The sequence below is a fragment of the Panthera tigris genome, chromosome D4 (genome assembly GCF_018350195.1).
Source record: "Panthera tigris isolate Pti1 chromosome D4, P.tigris_Pti1_mat1.1, whole genome shotgun sequence".
Taxonomy (NCBI): Eukaryota; Metazoa; Chordata; class Mammalia; order Carnivora; family Felidae; genus Panthera; species Panthera tigris.
In genome coordinates this window covers 11,400,934-11,421,127 of record NC_056672.1, presented here as the reverse complement: position 1 = coordinate 11,421,127, position 20,194 = coordinate 11,400,934, and the positions used below count along the sequence as shown (strand labels likewise).

Here is a 20,194-nt window from a genome sequence, read left to right as displayed (position 1 = left end):
TTCATACAATCTTCCAGGCGTTACCATCATTACATAGAACCTACTTACCGTCTCCCTATAAAAATAAACGCAACCCACGTGGCACAAGGGAAAGTGACAATCCTTGGTGCTGCTTCTGGGCCTGTTAAAGACCCAACGCGTGCATGTACCCATTCACTGGTAGGAAAGTCTTCGATGTGGAGAGGCCACCAGGAAGGTTCTTTAGCATGGAAATCCTCACAAACAGAAACGTTCTTACCTGGGTAGGAACACACTTTCCACCACGTAAAAGTCTTGCATGAGAACATCTCTATCCGGCTTCGAAGTGAGATTGCCCACGGTGTATCCTATCCCCAGCTGAATAGCACCTTTGATAGCAGATGATGCAGTCTGCAAAGAAAACAAGGGTCTCAGGGTCAGCCTCAACAGTCAGGGCCTTGTTCAAGGTCACAAGCAGCAGAAACAGGAAAAGGGGGTTAGATTTTCTTTCTTGTTCCTCAACCGTGAGGAAGCTGGGTTTGGAAACAGGACAGGTTCCTTCTTTTGACGGTGGGTCTATTAAGGGCCCTTCTTGATATGAAATTATTCTTGTGGTAGTATTTCCTACAAATATTTCTAAGGTCAAATTACAGTCCCAAATCTCCACCTTTCTGTTAGTAAGAGCTTAGAAATTTGGTAGGATGCTTTCAACACATGGTATTCTAATTTGTACCAAAAAAGAAATGGTATAGCCACATTTTTTAAAAATCTGAAGTTCTATAACATACCTATGGATCAGGAAGTGTATTTTCTTATTTAATTTGAGAGAGAGAGAGAGAGAGAGAGAGAGAGCGTGTGAGAGAGCATGTGCACGCGCGCAAGTGGGGGAGAGGGGCAGAGGAAGATACAGAGAATCCCAAGCAGGCTCTAGGCTCAGCACAGAGCTGGACGCAGGGCTTGATCCCTTGACCCTGGGATCATGACCTAAGCTAAAACCAAGAGTTGGATGCTCAACCCACTGAGCCACGCAGGTGGCGCCCTCAAGAGGAGTACTTTATCTTCACAAGAAATGAGACAGCAAAAAGTAATTTGAGCCTTTGGATAAAATTTAATTTGGAAATTGCTTACTAGTTTTGCCATGAATCCACAATCACAATTTCCTACACTGACCTGTGTAGGAATAATGTATATACATTAATGGGGAATAATGTATATACATATATGTGTACACATACATACGTGTGTGTGTGTGTGTGTGTGTGTGTGTGTGTCGTTTTAGCCAATAAAATAGGAGAAATAGCAAAGTTACTCAATTTAGGAAAATTAGAAGGCATGCTCTTTTTTTTTTTTAATCTTTTAAATGTTTATTTTTGGGAGAGGGAGGGAGAGGGGCAGAATGAGAGGGAGACACAGAATCCGAAGCAGGCTCCAGGCTCTGAGCTGTCAGCACCGAGCCCGACGCGGGGCTCGAACTCACGGACGGCGAGATCGTGACCTGAGCTGAAGTTGGGCACTTAACAGCCAGCCAGCCAGGCGCCCCAGAAGGCATGCTTCTCAATGTTTGTGCAAGTGTGGCCATTTCAGGTGAAGTCACCAAGTGATTATTGGGGACCTAGCCCTGTGCTTGCAGTGGCTTGTCTGGGGTTCAACCTCAGGTGACTGTGGATCACGGCACTTTGGCTAGAGGACACCAGTGTTGGGGGTGGGGTGGAAAGGATATACGACCTAGCTTGGTTCTGTATGTCCTTTGCTTGTGATCACAGAACGGCATCCAAATAGGTTTAAAGGGTCTGCGAGCTGTATGCATACAGCCAGTTTTGAAGCCTTTAAGAAGGGATTATCTCCACGATTCAGGAAATCTGAGGATCAAAGATCAAACCGGAGGCCAGGATCGATCCGAGCTTCTCTGTCACTTCCACTCTGCAACTCTACGAACCCTTCCCCACGGAGTCATCATTTGGTGGCTTGTTCACCCCACTGCAAATATGATATCCCCCCTACTCTGAGCACAACTCCCTGCCCTCCTTCCTAGAGGAGGCAGAGAGTGGCTCGGTGTTTTTCTTCTTCCACATGCCTCTTCAAGACTCCAGGGCAGCAAGATGTCGAAAGACTGGGACTCAAGCCCCCAGGGCAACTAGGCTTCAAAAACAAAAAAGTTTGCTATTTTCATTCTCGCTCCCCGAGTTCTGCAATGCCACCAACTGGCATCAGTGACCTTTTGTACCAAAACCTCTGACTTTGGAAGACTGAAATGGATTTTCTTCACTTTAACCTCACATACAAATTCAAAAGGCATTTCTATCCATCACTCAGAGCAGTATGGCCCAAGATATGACATCAGCACTTTCCAGAGGACCCGACACCCCGACGTGTTCTGTTCCAGAACCATCAACAGAGTCCTGTGCTCTCAAAGCGCTCGTCCCTCCCCACCCCTGACTGCTACCCGGAACTCTCGGTATTTCTGCTTAATTCAGTCCTCTAGTCCTTCTGGGGCCGGGACACCTGTCATACAGATGAGGGAGTATGACCAATGGTTTCTTGACCACCCTCCTCCTTGAACCCCAACTACAGAAGGTGGTCAAAGCAGCAGAAGTCTATACCTGGTGTTTTCAAACTTTAGGAAGCACGAGAATCACGGAGATACTTAAAAGAGACAAAGGCAAAACCGCAGAGACAGGAAAAGCAGCAACGGTTGCCAGGGGTTGGGAGAAGACAGGGAGAACACAGAGGGTTTTCGGGGCAGGGAAAACACCTTTTATGATACTGTAATGATGGCTACATGCCGTGACACAGGTATCTAAGCCCACAGAACACACATAACGAGCGAGCCATGATGTAAACTATGGACTCCAGGTGATAACGTAGGTTCATCCATTGTAACAAACCCAACCCTGTGGGGGAGGATGTTGATAGTGGGAGGCAGAGAGCAGGTGGGAAATCGCTGAACCTTGTCAATGCTTCTGTTAACCTACAACTACTCTAAAAAAAAAAAAAACAGTCTTAAAAAAACAGTCAACGGCATGGCCAACCCAAGCCAAAATCAAGAGCAGACCGATGGGTTGCATCTCCAGACTTTCTGATTCTGAAGGTCTGGGGTGAGGCTCGAGAATTCGCTCTTGCTCTAAGGAACACTGGACAAATCTTTCTCCGATGGCATGAGAGTAAATTTTGAATCCTCAAAGGAATAAGATTCGGGAAAGGGCTCTGTTGACGTCTGTTTAGTTACACCAAAAAACAGACTTGTGATGCTATTACCTTCCTTTCTGCCTCCTTAAAATTCAAGCGCTCTGATGGGAGACATAACAGAAATGGTAACAAAAGTTTGTATTTTTTTGATCAACACTTCGTGCCTGGTACTTGACGCACCACGATGATAATCGTGATGACAATCTGTCGTAATCGTGGCGCAGACGTACGGAGCGTTCAGTGAGTGGCAGGCACTCTTCTGAGTGCTTTTATCCTCACACAGCTCGTGACGAGGTGCAAGTGGAACTCACACATGGGGAGTCCAAGTTATAAGCAACTACACCGTCACCTAGCAGGTCAAGATCCCTGATTTTGCCCTTTTTACAGGTGGGGATTTAAGGTGCAGCGAGGTGAAGTGACTTGTCCCACTCCCATCGCTAGCATATGGCACTCTGGCTGCAAAGCCCACGATGCTTCCACATCTGTTTTTTCATCCCCCATCCCCGCTCCCAAAATGAGCCTGGGATGCAAGTCTGAAGTTCCCTCTTAAGTCTAGCTGTTTGACCTCAGCAGAGGAAGGAGTCCTGTGGAAGCCATTCCTTTTAATAAGCCAGGGCTGAAATATTTTATTTGCTTCTAATCACACCCAACCATGAGTCAACCTAAGAAAAGCTGTAAACCGCTTGGTAAACCAGTATAAATACGGGTCAGTGTCACTTGTTAATGTCACCACCAGCAACGGCGGTGGGGGTGTGTGTGGTATTTTGCTGCCAAGGGAGGGATGAAGTCTTGAGGTTTCCTTCTCCCCACCTCCATGTAAAATCCGATGCTTTGGCACCCATGCATTTGCAGAGAATTAAAAAGCATCTTGCCCACTTCCTGGGAATGTCTGTGTTCACTGGGGCATGTGGTTTCTTGAGTCACCAGCAGTAAAGGCACCACCCAGTACCTCAAGTTCTCCCAGCGGGCAGCAGTCACGGCAGGCGGATGGGCCGTGCTGTCGTATTTTCTAACACGGCCACTCGTAAGATGTGCTTTAAAACTGTAAAACTGAAATGCTACCTGGAGTGTCTCTGGATAGCAGATTAGTAAACCATGATGGTGACAAAGAGCCCGTGTATAGGGCTAGTGGTTCCTCTTGGACAACCAGCACATTCCTTCCCTGCAAACTGCGTGCCGTAAGCCCTTCTTCGGTCCTTCGGGATTCCAGCCAACAGACCAGCGACCCAGTAACAAGTCCGTGGCTCCACACACACTCAGCCTCTCCAGTTTTCTCTGTAGGGCTTGGCTGATGCTCTCACAGCGCTAGGACATGACCATTTTCCCTTCGAGCTCCACCAGGGACCTTTGACTCCTTTAGAACATGTAGTTCTAGATTTCGGAACACAGCGAAACAGAGCCTACTTTTAATTCAGGACTTTGCATGGGCTAAGTGGAGGCAACACGTTGCCTGGATACTAGAACAACCTCTAAAGCTTTGCATAGTCAGAAAAAAGAACCAGAGAAGACCGCGAAAGTAGACCACTGATACTTCCATAGCTCCTCTTTCCTAACCCACCCTTGCGCAGGGCTGACGAGAATCCTAAGGGGAAAACGAACGTCAGCTCTGGGTTTGTGTGATAGGTTCGAGTTTTCAAAGTGCTGTCTTTTAATGTTTGATCCTCACGACTGTTTTGCAGGTAGGGAGGGCTTATAAAGCCCATTTGACAGCTAAAGACAGCGTGGGTCTGGGAAATTAACCGGGTCTAAGTCCCTTGGCCAGGGTGTGGGAGAGCCAGGAATGATGCTATGGTCTCTGAGGGCGCCTGGTTCAGCACTCCACCATCTTCCACTATCTTACGAGCCTGAATTTTTCTGCTGGAGACGATCTGATCTGACTGAAGCCGGAAAGTCCTCCCACAATGAGATAATCATGGTGGTAAGTAACAATCTGACAACATCTATGGAAACCCACCATCAGGGAAGCAATGATCCTGACGACAGTAAGATTTAACTGACGTGACACTGGTTACGGGAGACTGCTTCCTCCAGCACATTGTCTATGAAACCGGATCACTTAATGTGCCATCTGGTATCGGTGGCTTGAAAAGGAAGTATGAAAACATTTCATGTCAACGGCACTTTCTCCTCCAAGGTGTTCCGATGAACTAATTACGGGATTAGAGCCAATATAGATGATGCCAGAGTGATTTTTGTCAAAAGTACAGATCTCATCATGTCACCACCTTGTGCAAAACCCTCTAATGGGTTCCTGGTGTCCTCACTATAGGATTAAGTCCAAACCCTTTAGCTTGACAAACAACCCTGTCTTACAGTATTACTCCTTCCTGACCTCCATGGACTCCTGCATCTTGATATAAAAAGAGATTCTCACACTCCCAAACAGACAGACAGACACACACACACACACACACACACACACACACACACACACACACACACACAATGCTTTGAGCAAGCTGACCTTACAGGTCCACGAAGCCCTAAAACTCTAATGTTCTCTTTTTTCAGAATGTGTTTTTCCAAAACCACACAGAGATCTAGAGAGTCTAATTCTAAAATTTTTTTTAATGTTTGTTTTGAGAGGTAGAGTATGAGCAAGGGAGGGGCAGACAGAGACGGAGACACAGAATCCGTCCGAAAAGGGGCTCGAACTCACAAACCTCACAATCATGACCCGAGCCGCAGTCAGATGCTTAATCGACTGAGCCACCCAGGCCCCTAGAGAGTCTAATTCTAAATTAGAGATGTTCACTGCCAAGGGGCCTTAGACTGGGCCATGAAAAAACAGCTCAGCGACACCTCTTCACAGCGAGAGGTGGGAATCCTTGTCCGACAGGGAGAACCCCTACCTCCAGGTCCGTGTTCCCCTCATCTCTGAACCTATACTCAAGAACAGAGGCACAGGCTTCTTTGCCCCAGTGGTAGAATTAAAGGGAAAGAAAGTAGGAAAGATTGCATGAAACGAGCTGTAGGAGTACAAAAATGGGATGGTTTATGGGTGGGCAACCTAAAGCCTTCTGAACGGGAGAGGGGGGCACTCTCATCTTCCACTTGTTCAAACCAATGCTCCAGTCCCTCTGTGTGTTAGGTTTCTACTGCTGCTGTAGCAAATTACCACAAATGAGTGTGCTCAACACAAACTTATCATCATACAGTTCTGTAGGTCACAAGTCCTAAAATCAAGGTGCTGGTAGGGGTGTGTTCCTTCTGGAAGCTCAGGGGAGAATCCGTTTCCTTGACTTTCCGAGCCTCTAGAAGCCGCCCACATTCATTGACTTGGGGCCTCTTTGTCTTCAGAGACAGCAGCATCTTCAACTCTCTTTCTCTCTCTGACCTCAGCTCTTGTCACAATGCCTTTGTGGACTCTGAACCTCCTGCCTCCTTGTCATAAGGCCCTGCCAGGAGAGTGCAGGAGGATCTTTCCATCTCAAGATCTTTAACCAAATCCCATCTGGGAAGTCCTTTTTCCATGTAAGCTAACGAATGCACAAAGTGTAGGGATTGGGACACAGCCAACTGTGAGGGCGCCATGATTCTGCAGATCATCCTCCAGTTCAGGGCTGATTTCTAGCATTTTCCCCGGGGGGTTGCCCCAGGTAAAGAGAAGAGCTCCCCTCAGAATGCCATTCAGTCAGATGCTGTTCGTTCATTTAACAGCGATCTGAGAACTTTCTTTGAGCCAGGCACCGGTGCTGGAGAGAAAAGCACAATGTTCTTGCTCTCATGGGAGCTTCTGGTCTGGTGGGGGAGACAGACATTAGGCAAAGACTCACACACACAATGACAAGAGCAGTCAGGGATATGAACAAGAGGGTGATGTCACTGAGGCCAACAGGGTGGAGGTCAATTTGGAAAGGTGGAGTTAGGAGAGGCATCCCTGAGGAACGGTACACATGCAGAGACTTGAAAGGTAAGAAGGGCCAGTCAGCAGGTCCTGTCGACAAGGGCTGGCTGGGGGCCCCCCACATGCCAGGTGCTCTTCTACAAATGGGGATACAGAAGTGGCCTGGACAGGGTCCTGGCCCTTGAGCAACTCTGAGAGTCCCACTAGGAGGTCAAGGGAACAGATTTCCAGGCAGAGAAGAGCAGCAGTTCAGGGACCCGAAAGCAAACCATGGCAAATACACAGCAGTGGGCCCCATGGAAAGTGTGAGAACTAGAGGCTGGAAAGACCCTGGCCCCAGATCTGGGCCTTACCGGCCATGATAAGGGTTTTGTGTGTGTGTGTGTGTGTGTGTGTGTGTGTGTGTGTGTGTGTGTGTGTGTGTGTTTTGATAAGGAACAGCTTTCTAATTTTAAAAGGATCGCTCTGGCTGCTGGGTAGAGGGAAAGGAGTTAGGGGGCTGCTGTAGTGGCTCAAAGAGATGTGGACGGCTTAAGGAGGGTGATAGACAAGAAGATGGACAGGAAAGATGAATGGGAGAGATATTTTGGAAGGAGCTAAGACTCGCCATGAGCTAGTGATGAGGGTGAGCAAAGCCCTGAAACATCCTGGTGGTTCTCTGGAGCAACTGAGAGGACAGAGTTTGCTCGGCTGAGGTGGGGAGACTGAGGAGAACATATTTTCGGGGGAAGATCAAGTGTTCCATTTGAGATGCCAGTGAGACACCCAGTCAGAGATGTTAAGATGTAAGTCAGGAGCTCAGAAGAGAGGTTTGGGCTGAAACTTTGAATAAGTGTTTTCCACATATAAATGGCATTGGGGGTTGACAGAGGAGTATTCTAGAAGGACCTGGAGCTTGGTGAAACATTTAGGGAGAAGACAGAAAGGAGAACCTTTCGCAGTGACATAGGAGTGATGGCAGGAGTAGGAAGAAAATAAGAAAACATGGCTTTCAAGAAACCAAGAGAAGAGAATTCGAAGAAAGAAGTGACCAGAGTCTCAACCAAGTGGTCCTTTTATTTGGTAATATGAATACAACTTGGTGGGATCTCGAAAGCTATGGGTTAAATTCTCTAATCTTTTCTCTCGTTATCATTGATTCATAAGTCCAACTCTGCATCTAGAATATTTGACAAAATTAAGTTTATTTATTTGAGAGAGACAGAGAGAGCGTGTGCACACGCACACAGAGGAGGGGCAGAGAGAGGAAGAGAGAGAATCCCAAGCAGGCTCCATGCTTTCAGCACAGAACCCGACATGGGGCTTGACCCCATGAACCGTGAGATCATGACTGGAAAAGAATTCAGGAGTCAGACACTCAACCAACTGAACCACCTAGGTGTCCCTAAACCATATTTTTAAAATGTGTTTTTAGGGGCGCCTGGGTGGCTCAGTCAGTTAAGCGTCCGACTTCGGCTCAGGTCACGATCTTGTGGTCCGTGAGTTCGAGCCCCGCGTCAGGCTCTGGGCTGATGGCTCAGAGCCTGGAGCCTGTTTCCGATCTGTGTCTCCCTCTCTCTCTGCCCCTCCCCTGTTCATGCTCTGTCTCTCTCTGTCTCAAAAATAAATAAATGTTAAAAAAAAAATTAAAAAAATAAAATGTGTTTTTAGGCAACCAACAGAATAGGAAAAGATATTTGCAAATGATATATCAGATAAAGGGCTAGTATCCAAAATCTATAAAGACCTTACCAAACTCAACACCTGAAAAACAAATAATCCAGTGAAGAAATGGGCAGAAAACATGAATAGTCACTTTTTCAAAGAAGACATCCAGATGGCCAACAGACACATGAACAGATGCTCAACGTCACTCATCATCAGGGAAACAGAAATCAAAGCCACACTGAGATACCACCTCACACCGGTCAGAGTGGCTAAAATGAACAAATCAGGAGACTATACATGCTGGTGAAGATGTGGAGAAATGGGAACCCTCCTGCATTGCTGATGGGAATGCAAACTGGGGCAGCTGCTCTGGAAAATGGTGTGGAGGTTCCTCAAAAAATTAAAAATAGAACTACCCTACGACCCAGCAATAGCACTACTAGGAATTTACCCAAGGGATACAGGAGTGCTGATGCATAGGGGCACTTGTACCCCAATGTTACAGCAGCACTTTCAATAATAGCCAAATTATGGAAAGAGTCTAAATGTCCATCGGCTGATGAATGGATACATAAGATGTGGTTTATATATACAATGGAATTACTACTTGGCAATGAGAATAATATCTGGCCACGTACAGCAATGTGGATGGAACTGGAAGGTATTATGCTGAGTGACCTAAGTCAGTCAGAGAAGGACAGATATCATATATTTTCACTCATATGTGGAACTTGAGAAACTTAACAGAAGACCATGAGGGAAGGGAAAGGGAAAGGGAAAAAATAGTTACAAACAGAGAGGGAGGGAGGCAAAACACAAGACTCTTAAATACAGAGAACAAACAGGGTGGATGGGGGGGCGTAAGGGAGAGGGGAAAGTGGGTGATGGGCATTGAGGAGGGCACTTGTTGGGATGAGCACTGGGTATCGTATGTAAGTCAGTGTGACAATAAATTATATTAAAAAAATACAAATAAAATGCGCTTTTAACTTAGAAAAATAAAATATTAAGTTAAAAAGGCAGGATGCAAGTTACATATAATCAAGTTTGAAAAAGATAACCTCACAACTGTAGATATACACATCCACAAAGGAAAAAAGGACAGGAAGGAAATACTATATATCAAACTGTATGATTACCTCTGGGTGGTTGAATAATAGGTGATTTCTACTTCCAACTCATGTACTTCGTGAATTTTCTAAGTTTTTTGTTATATGTGGGAAAAGAAAAGTCTTTCAATCAAGGAACTGCTACTATGTTTACAAATACCTTTTGAGGCATGAATTGAAATATATGCATACACACACACACATACACACACACACGTGTACGTTGGAATTTCTCATTTTTTAATTTCATTTTCTTTAATCCAGGCCTTAATGCTAGAACCCCACATAACTGCTACACTCTTAGGAAACATAATCATTACCAACCTTGTTTTTGTCTCCCATGGTTTCTCTAAATTTATTCTAGGGTTACATCTTCCCCTGCCCAAGGTTAGATCTGGCACTTACCAGAAGCAAAGGTCCCTCTGCTCGTCAGATAACCAAAAATGGTCTCATGTCAGTATTTGGTCTAGTCCACTTAGTAATAAAAACCTTAAATATACTTTCTGTAGCCATCTCCCTTCCCCCAGCTGGTCTGGCACAAGCTGGCTGCCAGCGGTGGGAAGGGTTAGGGGGGCTTCTCTTTTCTTTAAAAAAAATTTTTTTAACATTTATTCATTTTTGAGAAGGAGACAGGGCTCAAGTGGGGGAGGGGCAGAGAGAGAGGGAGACAAAGCATCGGAAGCAGGCTCCAGGCTCCGAGCTGTCAGCACAGAGCCCGATGCGGGCTCGAACCCACAGACCGCGAGATCATGACCTGAGCTGGAGCCGGACGTTCAACCGATTGAGGCACCCGGGCGCCCCATGGGGGGCTTCTCTTTTCTGACTGATTGTTGGAGGGGGCAGGAAGGTCTTGCTTGAAGAGTTGGAGGACATCCCAGGCACTTAAAAGGCTTGCTAGGTATCTCTCTCTCTTTCTCTGTGGCGTGCTCGCCTAGGATCTGCAGTTACCTCCTCCCATGGTGCTTATGTCCTCACCTTTAGCGGGGAGAGCACGCCTCCTCTCACTGATAGTTCCCCCAGGTGCTCATTCGACCAGGCTCAGAGATGACCACACATCAGCTTTATCACCGGCTCAGTGCCCTCAACTGGTTACATATCATTTATCCTGAAACTCCTCGTACACTCCCTAAGGGCCTTCTCTTTGCTTGGCCACCATCAGAGCTGACCCCACGATTCTCTCGTTCTTCTAATTTCCCAGGAAGTACTACAGTCAATCGTATCCCCCAGGCTCCAGGGAACACATACGATACTCTTCAGTGGTCTCACCAAAGCCCCCTGCCCTGGGCTACAGATGATGGGCAGATCCTCACCTGACACTCTGAGTTCTGAGAGTTACTCACAACCACAACTCTCTCCAAATTCCTTTTCCAGTCTCCGCATCTCAAAGTGGACCAGCCAAGCTCTTTAATAGAGCGGGGTGATCACTAAACGGGTCTTAGACAACCTCCCTCCTCAAGTTCTTCGTGGCGGGCCGGCATCTGATCTCGGACTGTGATTAAAAGGCCATCCCTTCAGCTTCTCCTGGCCTCGACTGAATCACGGGTCCTGCTGACAACATGGGTTTTGGTCATGGGTACCTCAACTGATTGCTCACTGTGTCCCATTAGACCCACCACCTGACTGTTGGATTCATCCTTCTGAGGCTTTAAAACAACAACAGCAAACACTACCCACCTCCCAGCATTAAAAACCTTCACTGTTTTGTTTTTTCTGGACTACTTAGAGAAATGCATCTAAATTTCTTGATGGGCTTGCAGGACTTTCTACAATCTAATTCCTGTTCATTCTAACTACGCTAATAATAATTTAAAAATCCCCCATTGCTAACGTCTGTAAAAAACGCATCCCTGAAATTTAGTGTCTTAGTGCAACACAACTTTATTTCTTAATCAGGAAGAATCCACTGTGGGTGTCCCTGATCGGTGTTCCGCTTTCCCCTGCTGGGCGGTGTCCTGTATCACTGTGGCTCTGACATCCCCTAGGGTCTCAATGTCCTACAAACCCAGCGGGCTGATTGGAGGATCAGGAATGGTGAAGGAACACCCACTTCCTACCGCCGTTGCCACGAGTCCCAGAGCAGACTGCGTACCCCAGGTCTGCTCCCCAATCCTCCCGCACCCTACTCTGTGTCCTGGCACACTCCCCGTACGGCTACATTCGAGGGCTTCCCAGCCTTGTCTTCCAGTTGGATTTGGCCAATGGGACACCTCCACAGAAGAATATGGGATGTTTGAAATGAAGCCAGGGTGTTTACTCCCTTCTTTCCTTCCTATGGTGGGGTGTGGGGAGGGAGTGGGAGGTTGGACTTAGACTGCTATGTCCTGAAAGTTATAGTTCCTTTCTTGTGAGCCTCCCCAGATAACTCCTATTTGGGGTTCTAGAAACTGTACCCTTCTCTTACCACTCAGGCCTAAGGCAGACAACGAGGTTAGTTCTGGTCTCGAGATACGATGCTGTCCCTTGTAGTCTCCTTGTACTCTTCCCCCACACTTTTGCCAACAGTGCCTTCCCTAAATACTCTTCAAATTACCAATCTGAATGTATTGTCATCCATTCACCGTCCAGACCCTCCAGGTAAAGACCCACTTACAGTCCATCAGCAAGGGTCAATCACACGGCCTCACCGAGATACGAGGAAGTCTGGCTATGGCAGAGGGACCGCAAGTTCGGGGGGACAGCTTGCTGTCCTGGCCACACTAGAGATCCGAGTGCCTCTCCACAAATCTAGGTGGGTCTCCATGCCTTCAATGTTGACCTTCTCCATTCTCCATTTGGCTTCCCACCTACGCTCCTAGGCCCACGTCTAACACCATTCTCCCCACCCAGTCCCTGTTCATACAACAGCCAGACCCGTTGGTTCCCTTATCCCAGTAAGTGTGGCTTCATAAATGACTTCTGGGATATTCTGTTACTTTCATGGTTGGCAACTACTTTTCTGATAAAATTTCTGCAGCCATCTACATTTTCAAAAAGAAGAATGCTGGAGATACTGAGTAAGAATAATTATATCCTCCGCTGTGCCTGTACAGACCTTCTAGGTCGTGAAACTGGCTCATAACAAGGTCGTTTTGACATACTGGGCACTAAGCGCCCTTGGAAGAAGCCCCAGACAGATTTGCTTTATATTTAACTTTCTCTTATTACTAAGCAGCCTTTTAACAAAAATCCCTGTGTATCCACTTATCTGAAGGAAGACTTGATTCTCTAAACATGTGAGAAAAGGCAGAACAAAGAATATGGAAAAGCATATTAAGCAAACACTTCTCACGAAGAGAAAAATACTGTACTCCTAAGGTATTCAGCAGTGGTAAATTATATGCACTTAATTGCCCTTAAAAGAGATATGCCATCAACTGCAGATGAGATTTTTGATTTAGGATAGAACAGCATTATGAATGTTGCCAGAGTAATCCTTTCAAAATATTAGTGTATGCTGAGACATGCATCATAAACGTGCCATGGTATAATATCCTTAACACTGGACACACCAGGGAACAAAGTCTGTATATTCAAATAAAAATAAATAGAAACCTTATTTGATAAAAACTACAAATTTAGATTCAAAAAATAAAAACAAAAAAGGATTAATTTTTCACCTCCTGAGAATCAACCAAAATCAAGTTTCACTAGTCTTACAGTATTATATTTCCTGTAAGGGAGTTGTTGATTTTTTTTCAAGTTTATCTATTTATTTTGAGAGAGAGAGAGAGAGAGAGAGAGAGAAAGGAAAGAGTGTGTAGGGGAGGGGCAAAGAGAGAGGAAGAGAGAATCCCAAGCAGCCTCCACGCTGCCAGAGGGAAGCCCAACATAGGACTGGAACCCACGAACCGTGAGATCGTAATTTGAGTCAAAATCAAAAGTCGGATGCTCAACCAACGGAGCTACCCAGGTGCCCTAGGAATTGTTGATTTTAAAGGGAAATTATTTCGCTGGCGCTAAGCACTGTTTGGGGAGGAACAACACAGTCCTAATGACAGATGTTGCTAACTGTCTGCATTATCTATCTGTCCCTCTTATTTAGCAGTTGTTCTCAATGAGGGCTGATTTCGTCCTCCAAGGGACACCTGCCAGTGTCTGGAGACGGTTTTGGTTGTCATACTTAGGAGGTGCCACGGACATCAATTGGGCAGGCCAGGGATGCCGCTAACACCCTACACCACACAGCACAGCCGCCTTGACAAAGACTTACCCAGCTCCTAATGTCAAGAGTGCCAATGTCAAGAGACCCTATTATACAGTAAGAGAAACTTTAATTGGGTATTTTGCCTGGTTTCTCTTGCAACTAGGTGTAGTCAGGTGACTAATTTCTGACTAGTGAGAGGAAATGATGTGGCCAGCTCGCAGGTCACACTTTTTTTTTTGTTTTTTTTTTAATGTTTATTTTTGAGACAGAGAGAGACAGAGCGTGAGCAGGGGAGAGGCAGAGAGAGGGAGACACAGAATCCGAAGCAGGCTCCAGGCTCCGAGCTGTCAGCACAGAGCCCGACACGGGGCTTGAACTCGTCAACTGCGAGATCATGACCTGAGCTGAAGTCGGACGCTCAACCGACCGAGCCACCCAGGCACCCCTCCCAGGTCACAGTGTTAACAGGGAGAGCGTCCTCTGCAGAGGAGATGACTAGAGATGAAGCAGCCCCTCCTTGATGGTATCTGGAAGCCGCACAATGAGAACGACAGCAAAACAAGATGGAAACTCGGGCCCCTGAAGACTCTGCAGAGGAAGTAAGTTACCCCTGAACTGTTATACATGAGACAAATAAACTTCCACTTTGTGTGAGCCATGGTCATTCTGTTCTTGCTTTTATACGTAACTGAACCCGTATTCCGAGGGCTTGTAACCTGTGAAATGAGGTGTGAATGTTCTTTACCCGAACAGTGATGCAGGCTCAAAAACATCTCAGACTGAAAGAGAAATGTCTAGGGGCACCTGGGCGGCTCAGTCGGTTGAGCATCCGACTTCGGCTCATGTCATGATCTCACGGTTCGTGGGTTCAAGCCCCGCATCGGGCTCTGTGCTGACAGCTCGGAGCCTGGAGCCTGCTTTGGATTCTGTGCCTCCCTCTCTCTCTGCTCCTCCCCTGCTCACACTCTGTCTCTCTCTCAAAAATAAAGATAAAAAAAGAATTTTTTTTGAAAGAGAAAAGTCTACACAGAGAGCAATGATTAATTAAAAAAACAAAACAAAACTAACTCAGGCTCATTGAGTACAAGTCAAGTAACTCTTAACTATAGAAAGTAAAGCAGGGAGCCCGCAACCCTGAGGACAAGTGGCCACCGTGGCCAAATACCTGGCTCAGGTCACTGGGATGGCTCTGCCCGGGTCCTGCGGCAGGAGTTTGCACAGCTATGAACTCCTACTCAAGGGAAATGCTAAGTCCATGGGCGGCTTCTCTACATGTAGTCAAAGGTGGCCTCAGCCAGGGAGCACCTGCTGGAGGCACTCAGAGCCCAGGCCCAGGAGGACAGAGGGAAGGAGCCCAAAGGACCAGTCAGCTCCTCCCGCCGCACCCTGCCTACCACCTGTCATCTATAGCTTGGTAATAAATAGCTTTAATGCATTTCTCAAAAAAAAGGAAGTAAAACATGAATGTGCCCTTCTCGATCTTGCTCCTCGGGGTTAACTATCATCACTTCTTTTGTGTGTGTCCTAGACTTTTTTCTCTACACAATGAAAATGCGTGCGTGCATGTGTGTGTGTGTGTGTGTGTGTGTGTGTGTGTGTGTTAAAGAATAAAAATGGATCTTACTATCCGTGCTCTACCGCAGTTTGCTGTTTTCATACAATATCCTTCCATGTCTGTCTCTACAGATTTTTTTAAATTTTTTTTAATGTTTATTTATTTTTGAGAGAGAGAGACACACACACAGCATGAGTGGGGAAAGGGCAGAGAGACAGGGAGACACAGAATCCAAAGCAGGCTCCAGGCTCTGAGCTGTCGGGACAGAGCCCAATGCAGGCTCGAACTCATGAACCGTGAGATCATGACCTGAACAGAAGTCGGAGGCTTTACCCACTGAGCCACCCAGGCGCCCCAGATTCTTTTTTTTTTTTAATTTTTTATGTTTTAGTTTTAATTTTGAGAGACAGAGAGTGGACACCCAAGACAGTGGGGGAGGGACAGAGAGAAGGAGACAGAGAATCTGGAGCGGGTTCTGCACTGACAGCACACAGCCTGACCTGGGGCTTGAACCCACGAACCGTGACGTGAGATCACGACCTGAGCTAAAATCGGACGCTTAACCGACTGAACCACCCAGGCGCCCCCAGAATCTCACCGTCTCTAATGGTTATAGAGAGTTTCGTGGTTCGCGTGTAACACAACTGTTTGAACCGTTTTCCTTTGAAAGCAATTAGGATTCTTGTTCTCTCTTTCTAAGAGCAAATAATGCTGCAATGAATACTCCTGCTTGTATATTCACGCCCATTTCTTTCTTGTGTATTTCTGCAGCAAAGAGTCTTAGAAGAAGAACCGTTCGATGGAAAGACACGCACATTTATGCTTTTGGTGGGGTGCTGCCAGAAAGCTTTCCAAACGAGATTTCATCAGTTTATATTCTCACCAACAGAGAAGACGAATGTGCTTATCATCAAACCCTCACCAACAGAGCTACCATTGATACTGTTCATTTTTGCTAATCTTGCTGGTTTAGCGCCCATTTTCCTGATCACCGAGACTAGGGAGACCCTTTTTGCATCTTCACTCTATTATCTGCCTCTAAATGAATAATTTTCATTTCTTGGGGCACCTGGGTGGCTGAGTGAGGTGTCTGACTTCGGCTCAGGTCAAGATCTCGCAGTTCATGAGTTCAAGCCCCGCGTCGGGCTCTGTGCGGACAGCTCAGAGCCCGGAGCCCGCTTCAGGTTCTGTGTCCTCTCTCTCTGCCCCTCCCCAACTCGTACTCGGTCTCTCTCTCTCTCTCACACAAAAAAAAATGTTATAGAAATAATTTTCATTTCTTTATGGTGACACACTACTAGCCACACTCAATTATTTTATATTAATTAAAGCTCACGTTCATTTACAAAATAATGCCCCTGGAAATTGTGAAATAGGAAGATTCTATGCCTGCTGTCCGGAGTTTTTATTTTTGAAGGTATAAGCTCTCACAGGGCAGAAACAGTAACCATCTCTTAATCACCTACCAAATGGTTCTTCTTTATTTTTTTTTTTACCATAATACAGTTTTTGCATTTCTCCAGATAGTTCTTAAGACTTAAAGTAGGGGGCGCCTGGGTAGCTCAATCGGTTGAGCGTCTGACTTCGGCTCAGGTCATGATCTTGCGGTCTGTGAGTTCGAGCCCCGCGTCGGGCTCTGTGCCAACAGCTCGGAGCCTGGAGCCTGTTTCAGATTCTGTGTCTCCCTCTCTCTCTGCCCCTCCCCTGCTCATGCTCTGTCTCTCTCTGTCTCAAAAATAAATAAAAACATTTAAAAAAAATTAAAAAAAAAAAGACAAAGTAGTACCTTAGAAGAATTTATACTTCTATTCGTTTTGTGTGTGTGTGTGTGTGTGTGTTTTTTTTTCTTGCAAATAGCGATATAGTGCTCTGTAATTGGCTCACCGGGACAGGGGGCTCTTTTGGGGGAACACATAACAGCAGCCTGGGGGGAGGGAGAGGCAGAGAAACATACCCGGGCAGAGATACAGAGGAACTGTCAAGATGCTACCTGTCCTTTTAGAGTCTTACACTGTATCGTTAGAAGGGGGCTTGCAGGTGGCCTTCTCTGTGCTGAGAAGTGATCAGGTATGTGGAGCTGGAACTGTCTCACAGGATGGTGCCTTTCCTACCACACCTCTGCTTCTTTCCTTCCTTCCGGAGGGGGGAGGTAATGCAGCATACGAAGACCACGTCACCATTCTGTTGGCTCCTGGCGCTTCCCGGGTGCTTACTGAGATCTGGGTGCTGTACTAAGTGCACGGGAGGCATTTTCTCCTTGGTGTACATTATCCCCACAACACTACAAGGAAGGTAAAACTGTTGCTCGTGATTTATTTACAATGACACCGGCTCAGAAAGACAGAGAAGCTTACTCAAGGCCACAAAGTGAGGAGGTGACGAAGCTGGCCCTGGAAGGCAGATCGGCTAACCCCCAGTCTGTGTTCGCGACCATCACATCCGACATCAGGACTGGACACAGAAATACAGAGATGCCAGCTTAGCCAGTTGGTTTAGCACAGGCCCAGCTCAATTCTACGGCAAGTCTAACTACCACGGTACGAACTTGGCGGTGTGGGTCTATTTCCAGGCCATAACCAAGCCAGGTTCCATCCTTTTTATCTGTGTTCTCCACCGACCAGCAGATGCGTGGTTTGCCCAGAGGCGTGGAGGTGGGTCAGAGCCACGCCTCATCCCTAGAGAGTCCCCAGGAGACATTTTCACAGCACTCTGCCAGGCAAGGCACATGGAAACACGGGCACTGGTTTGAAGGGCAGTCCAGGTGGGGCCAAAGCAGAAAGGTTTCAGCGTAATGTCGGCATTTGGGGATCTTTCGGGAAAAAATGAGCATCTAGGCTCATCTCCTGGCTTTACGTAAGACAGCGACCAGACAAGCAACCAAGCCCTCCCCGCCCAAGGCTTCAGCAACCGCACTCTCTCCACCATCCTTGCTGGCCTTACATCATCCCCACCTACCCAGAGGACACGAACCCCTAGCCCCGCCCCAGGTCTCCTGCCCCCCCAAAGCTCTTGCTGCATGAGAAGGATGGATGGACGAAGAGACACACAGACACACATACAGAACTGCTGTTACCATTTCAGGGATTAGGAGAGGAGAGTTACAACTCCTTCAAGAAGGCAAAGACCTTGAGGGCAACTTACTATACCTCTGCAAACCCCTGCAGCAAATAAGATTTTGTTCTTTTATTACCAATGCCAAGACACCTCCTCCAACCTTTCCCCTTCGTTCCACCAAGTGACCTCTTCAGTATTCAAGAGACGTATGTATGCAGCTCAGGAAGAGAAACAGCCCAGTGCCCGGCACTCTCATAGAGTCAGCGGGTCCGCTGGTTACTCCTCGGTAATTAATTCTAGACATATATTAAGACGTCTTAATTCAAGACGTATATTCTTGGACTTCAGGAAACAGGAGGGCTTGCTGGCTACCCATTTACTCAAACAAGGAGAACAAAGCCAGAAATGAAACTTCTTCCTGGGGCAGGGATCCCTGGATTCATTTTTTTCCCGTTTGCGCCTAGATTTGTATGCATTACTTAACTTTTTTTTTTTAATTTTTTTTAAACATTTATTTATTTTTGAGACAGAGAGAGACAGAGCACAAACAGGGGAGGGTCAGAGAGAGAGGGAGACACAGAATCCGAAACAGGCTCCAGGCTCTGAGCTGTCAGCACAGAGCCCGACGTGGGGCTTGAACTCACGGACCGTGAGATCATGACCTGAGCCGAAGTCGGCCGCTCAACCGACTGAGCCACCCAGGTGCCCCTTAACTTTCTTAATAACTAAGTTTTTTGCTCTGTAAAGAAAGACAGGTAAAATGGGGACAACGATCAACGATAAAGAAGCAGGCCTAAGAAGAAAGAAAACTAGCTTTGCTTTTCCTTCCAAATTTCTCTCACTTTAATTTTCCTTCTTGGTTTAATTTTCAAGATGAACTCTCTGAGTGGGCCAGAGGGAATTTTCTAAGGATACATATCTCACATATATCCTACAACAGATGATCCCATCATCTATACAGAACATATACCCTATATAGGGACCTAAGATTTAAAAGGAAGAAAGGGGATGGATTTGATTGCTTAATGTGACAGAATCATACAGGAAACAAACCACAACTACAGTGTTTTTTTACAGGGTGACAACGAAAAGCATCATTTGCTAGTGATGTGCTGTTTTCCAGTCTTGAACCACTTTTCTCTGTGCAGGCCCTCAATACTTCCTAGAGGCTCCACCGAGCAGGTAGAGGACCCAAGGGGTGAGGGATGTTGATAAAGGGATTTTAAAAAATGGCCTCTCTTTAAATGTCTACGATCAGGCTGTCTTCCCTGAATGAATGCAAAGTGAAGCTATCTCTCCATTCACAATTAAATTATGGGAAATGAGGGGCGCCTCGGTGGCTTAGTCAGTTGAGCGACCAACTTCGGTTCAGGTCATGATCTCACGGTTCGTGGGTTCGAGCCCCGCGTCGGGCTCTGTACTGACAGCTCGGAGCCTGGAGCCTGCTTCAGATTCTGTGTTTCCCTCTCTCTCCGCTCCTCCCCTACTCATGCTGTCTCTCTCTGTCTCAGAAATAAATAAACATTAAAAAAAATTATGGGAGATGATAATAGTAATTATTTATTGTATTATTACTGCCTGCTCAGTAGCTCTGCCCATATTTCTGGAAAGCCATAGAAAAACAATGCCAAGAGAAGTATAAACAAAAAGATCTGAAATGTTCAGTATTTATCTGAAGGGGTTATAAATTTGGAACGTAGGTGTTTGCTTCATAC

At 46.5% G+C, this 20,194-nt stretch overlaps 1 protein-coding gene across 6 annotated transcripts in view; it reads right to left on the bottom strand.

Annotated features, from left to right (window-relative positions):
- PIP5K1B (phosphatidylinositol-4-phosphate 5-kinase type 1 beta) overlaps window positions 1–20,194 on the bottom strand; it is a 310,428-nt gene that overhangs the window by 138,448 nt on the left and 151,786 nt on the right. For all 6 annotated transcript variants that reach the window (XM_042964804.1, XM_042964802.1, XM_042964805.1 and 3 more), the window contains one exon: window positions 239–369. In XM_042964804.1, coding sequence (XP_042820738.1) covers window positions 239–369 — 131 coding nt within the window. The remainder of the gene's footprint in view (window positions 1–238; window positions 370–20,194) is intronic.